The 5,545-nt window shown below is 31.3% G+C and overlaps 1 protein-coding gene across 2 annotated transcripts in view; it reads left to right on the top strand.

The window, feature by feature from the left end:
• Nucleotides 1–2,439: 2,439 nt before the first annotated feature.
• NOF1 (U3 small nucleolar RNA-associated protein) overlaps nt 2,440–5,545 on the top strand; it is a 31,844-nt gene continuing 28,738 nt past the window's right edge. The window contains exons 1-6 of one of the 2 annotated variants that reach the window (XM_086433232.1): nt 2,478–2,517; nt 2,717–2,789; nt 3,077–3,186; nt 3,384–3,494; nt 4,090–4,231; nt 4,613–4,710. In XM_086433232.1, coding sequence (XP_086289358.1) covers nt 3,159–3,186; nt 3,384–3,494; nt 4,090–4,231; nt 4,613–4,710 — 379 coding nt within the window. In that variant the 5' untranslated portion in view covers nt 2,478–2,517; nt 2,717–2,789; nt 3,077–3,158. Of the gene's footprint in view, nt 2,518–2,716; nt 2,790–3,076; nt 3,187–3,383; nt 3,495–4,089; nt 4,232–4,612; nt 4,711–5,545 lie in introns of both variants that reach the window. The other variant, XM_086433230.1, reaches the window with a different exon arrangement.

The following is a 5,545-nucleotide window of genomic DNA, read 5'->3' as shown; positions in this document are numbered from 1 at the left end:
TAATTCTTGATGTCATAGCTCTAAGCCCATGTAATATTTTTCGATGAGAGATCAAAGATGCAAGTCAATGACCCATAAAAAAAAAAATTAGATAAGTTGAAAATAAGAGACAAAATTTTACCTTTTGTTTTTTCTTGAAGATTTGATTAGATGACCAAAATATTCTTCCCTTTGATCTTGGGATAACTTCAAATTTCTTGCGGGACTATTTGGCTATGATGCCATATGATGTTTTTATGATCTTTGAGACCTCCAAAAATAAAAATAAAAATCGAGATACCACAAATTAACTTTATTTTATTTTATTTTTCTCATTTTGATAAAGAGAGAGATTGAAGATGGTATTGACCATAAAATTGAATCTGGTATTTTTAATTGAATAGATGATTAATTTACAAGGTAACAAAATATGATTCCCATGGTAGAATTGCAATAAGAAAGTTATATGGATCAAAAGGACCATGTAGAGCCTGGAACAAGGGTCTCATTAATGCCACATTGGCCCAAATGACACCTAAGTTATTTAGGTTTAGATTATGTTTAAAAAAATTAAAAAAAGAAAATTCATGATCTAGGCTTCAAAATTTGATAGGCATTGAACTCCCAAATTTAAAATAATTTGAATAACGGTTTAGAAAATATCTTTTATTTTTATAAATTATAGTTTATGGAGTCGAATCATGTTTTTGTGTACCAAATGGACATGTAATCTATCTATAATTTAGGGATGTCAATGGGTAAAAGTTTAACAGGAGCCAAAACAAAAATACATGCTTCTGATACCCTTTTTATTGGAGTCGATTATAGTTGGTTCTTAGAATCAAAACGATAAGATTGAGAATTGAAACCATTAAAAGAGGATTTTTTTATTGTTCTAGTTCTTGTTCCATTAATTTGAGAATTGGAACCAGTCCATCGACACCCCTAGGGGTTGTTCGGTCCACTCAACTTGTTAGTAATCGCCACAATCTTGAATTTTTTATAAATGTCTTGAAAAGCATTATTTCTTGTTCTCACGCAAATAGAAAACATTAAAAAAAAAATTGTTTACAATAATTATAAAAAATACCCTTAACTTTTATATTAAGGCCTTGCTTGGTACGATGTAAGTGATTTGTTAGAATTTAATTTACAAATGCTTGGTTACATTCTGAATTTTTTTTGCGTTGCGAATTATTTGCATGAACCTCTTAAGCCCTTCACAAATTTCAACAAATAGTTTGCAGTCCAAAACATGCTCCAAATCATTTGCGGAGAATTTTTTTTGCATTTGCAAATGATTTGCATGGTATGAAGCAGGGCCTAACAGTAAAATTGTAAAAAAAATAACGAATACTTTTTATTAATAATACATATATGAAAAAAAAACCTTTTATTTAGTGAACTGCTATTGGCACCCTAATTTTTTTACTTATTACACCCCAAATAAAGAAATTAGTGAATGGTTGAAAATAAATAAGAGTTGGGGTGCCAATATAAGTTCTCTTTCTTTTTCTTTTTTTTTGGGTTAGATTTCTATTTTTTGGATTTAGAATTTTATGAGTTTAATCACAATTGTAAACAACCATTGAAATTATTTGAATGAGCATTATAATGTTTTTGTATTGTTAAGAGTATAATTTGACCTAAAACTTTGCAATGTGTGTGATAAAGAATTTAACAAATTGGGGTGTCAATAGCAGTTCTATTTATTTATGATATTTTCCCCAAGAATAATGATTTTGTAACTCAACTGATGTGTACTTTACAATAATCATTGATTTTTCCCTCGGGATACACAACTGCACATCCCTATAAAACATAGTTGTGTATCCCGAGGGAAATAAATTATCACGTTAGTGAGTTTTTGAATTATCTTGTCAGACTGAGTTATAAAATTGACACTCTTTTCTCAAATTGTGCGCAACTCATGCCAATATTTCAATTTTGATGAATTATTTATTTTAGAGTCCTGATAATTTGACGCCCCCTCCCTTTGACACATATTTGCCTTGAGATATAGATGAAATTTATTTTATGTTTCTGCTTATCCCGAGATAAATAATCTACAATTTTGTGATGAGGGTGGAGAACGTGTATCATAGGTTGTCAGAAAATCATTATTCTTCATTTTGATTCTCAAAACATGTTTTTCTAATGAATTCATCATTTTTATAGTCGAATAAATTATCATTAATATGAAAAAAATCGTTGATATTTTATTTATGAATTCATTGATACTAAAAGTGACGATTTCCGTTATAAAAAGGTTAATGCTGGAGTGACCATCTTGAGATAGAGGTGTGCGAATGTCCGTAAATAAGTAAAATTATTAAGTAAAATAATTTGGGGTGCCAATAGCAACTCTCAATTTAAAATAATCTGGAAATTTAAAAAACAGTGTAATAAGTAAAATTTGGGGTGCCAATAGCAAATCTCAATTTAAAATCACCCTCCTCCCACTTTCAAGTCTCAACTTAGGGTTTGGGAGTACCTTCTCGGCTAGCAGTCCTCTTCTCCGACCATTCCATTCTCTTGGTAAGTCCCTCTCTCTCTCTCTCATATCTTCAATCTGAAAACAAAAAAAACCCTTGAGTTTTCTCCCCAAACAAAAAAAAAAAACATTTTTTTTTTCCAATAAAACCCTAAAATTTGCTCCCAAAAATCCACCATCTTTATACTTTGAAGCTCTTCAAGGATATTTGATAGTTGAATTTTGCTTTGAATTTGAAAATAGATAGTATATTGAGGTTGAAGATGACTGGTTTTAAAGTTGAAAAATGAAGGATTGAAGATGACTAAAAACTCAGGTAGATATTTTTTCTAGTTTTTTTTTTTTTTTTTGGTTCAAATCTCTTTAGAGATGATATTAGTCGGATTTCGATTTCGGATATTAGCACTAATTTTTGGATTCGGATATTTCTATGTTCAATCCCATTAATATCCGTTGACAGCCCCATTTAGATAACCGTTTAAATTTTTTTATTTTAAATCTGGTGTGTTGTAAGTAAAAATTGGCGTGTAAACAGAATATCTTTATCTAACGTCTACTCTTTATAAGTCTGTGATCTCTTTTACTTTTTCCACGCTCGCACAGCAACTCGAGAAAGAGTGAGAGAGTGAACAACTTCAACCGAACTTCAGTAGTTCATCTTTCTCATCCGGAAACCCTAACCCTAATGGGGAAGAATTATGGTAGAAACAGAGGTATGAACACTCGCGCCGATTCTGAATTATTCGTTTTAATGTTGAAACCGATTGTCTGTCTCAATTTACGAGAAGGAATATCTGATTTCAAGATTGTTTTCAGTTTTAATTTTTTTTTTTTTTTGTATCAGAATTACAACAATTTGTATAAATTTCTTTCAATCTCTAATATTGTTCAGAAATTTTTATTTAAGCAGGTATGAAGAGACCCAAAACACCAGATAAGACTGATACAGGCAAGAAGTCGAGGAAGAATCACCGAACCGATCAGAAGGTTGCTCATAGTAGTCCATCTCCCAGTACTTCAGGTACGGTGGCTCTTCTTTTATTATTTCCTTTGATGTTCAAAGTTTGCAAAATTCAATTTTCTATTATGACTTAGTTCGATCCCTTGAGCTAAAAATTACATCTATCCTATAACAACGTAAATTGCACAATTGAACTCCTTCAGATAACAAGTTTTTTAAATATTGTCAGACATCTCGGTATCTTGCTTGAACGAGAAGGGTGTGCGATGTGGATTGATTTGTCTGAAATCCTAGATGACTTGTTTGATATTTGAAAAAGATCAGTCTAGTCAACTAGGCTTCTTGATAAAAATATCTAATATATATATATATTAATTTAGAATTTTATTATCTAAATAAAAATAAAATCTTCTGACCAAGTATTTCAATTTATCTTATTTAATAAAAAATTATAATTATTGAAAAATAAATATATATTAATTAATAATCATAACTGAGTTAAGCGGTTTATCTCATCAAAGACAAGATGACGTGGGGATGAGACAAGAACGAATACCGAGCTTTAAAACTATGTACAACAAACTTAAACTATGTACAACAAACTTACTTTTAATATTGATTTAATTTAATCGATACCCTTGCAATTTTAATACAGGGAATTCATCTGAGGATCCTTCGCCTTCAGATAACGCAGTTTCTGAGGAGGTAAGGGTTTATAAGGAACCCTCCATGTATGATAACCTTTTAATGACATTGGGTTCGGGCAGTGAATCTTTCGCCAATGTTTATAAGAGAAGGTAAGGTCTTTCTTCACTATAAATGTGTTCAATTATCTTGCCAACCTTTAGTGACCATAATATTTTACAACATCAAACATCACGATTAATTCGTGAAGTTTGTGTGATTTTCAAAACTTTGTGTACTAATCAGGATTAAATTACCAATTCAAAGAGTTACCAATTAATCACACATTTTTTAAAAAAACATTGTGATTTTCATCTCTATTCTTTCATGGAATAGTTATGGTCAGCCCTGGTGCTGGTTATTTGCTTGATTTTCGTCACTTCTTTCAAACTTATGCTCCTTAATTCCAAGGGAGTGAATTTTATCTTTATTCCATATTCATTAAAAAAAAAGGTTTAGAGCTTTTTGGTATTTTGTGCATCTATTTTGTATAGACAAAGAGAAGAAGAGGGCAGAAGTGACACAGAGGAAGATGAAGATGGTGGCTCCGAATCTCCTAGTTTGTCTGGGGAGGATGATGATAGTGAGGAAGGTATATTCATTTCATAGGGATCATTTCATCCATGTGTCAGATAAATGTGTTCTGATATTCATTTCATGTTACTTATAAAAAAAAATGATCATTTCATTTTTTTTGAATTTTCAGAAGTTTTTTGGCTGATGTACATTATCACCAAAGTATATATTCTGCATATCTTTTGGACATTTAGTTTTGGTCCCAAGATGATATTATCGCAGATCTGGAATAGTCCAGGACCGAGTAATCTCTCAATTCTTCTTTTCCACGTCAAACAAGAACTGTTATACCACAAACGTTTGATTGGTCTAGACCACCACTTTCAAATGTGAAATTATATCAGATCTGGTATCTCAGACAAATATTTCGGTCCAGCTGAACAAATCCTATTACTCCGTTGAATTTGGTCTATCATCAAATGTGACAAGCATATGAATGAATCTCATTTCAAAATGGTCAATGACCTGATAACATCCCATTTTATGATTTATTTGTTTTGGGACTGGGAACATTTTTTTTCTCGTTCTTTTAAACTTGTTAGAGATCCAATTTTCACTGTGCCCATGAATCACTAACTGGTTAATGAAAGTTAATTGTGGATCTAGCTTGTGTCTATGCTTCATTGTATCCACAGTAACCATGTTTGTTTTCGGCAATTATCCGGCAAGGGGTCAGTTCTGTTAACTCGTATAATCCGGGGAAAGTTTCTGAAAAATTTGAGTGGAGGGTTAGACTAAAAAGTCACCATTTTTTGAAATAATCATTAAAAACAAATACTAAGCTTGGATTCAGCAATTATTTGGCTAGGGGTTAGTTCTGTTAAGTGTTAACTTGGATAAATCTGGAAGTG

The sequence above is a fragment of the Akebia trifoliata genome, chromosome 3 (assembly GCF_017979445.1).
Source record: "Akebia trifoliata isolate Shusen 1 chromosome 3, ASM1797944v1, whole genome shotgun sequence".
NCBI lineage: Eukaryota > Viridiplantae > Streptophyta > Magnoliopsida > Ranunculales > Lardizabalaceae > Akebia > Akebia trifoliata.
This window is presented reverse-complemented; position numbering and strand designations above follow the sequence as displayed.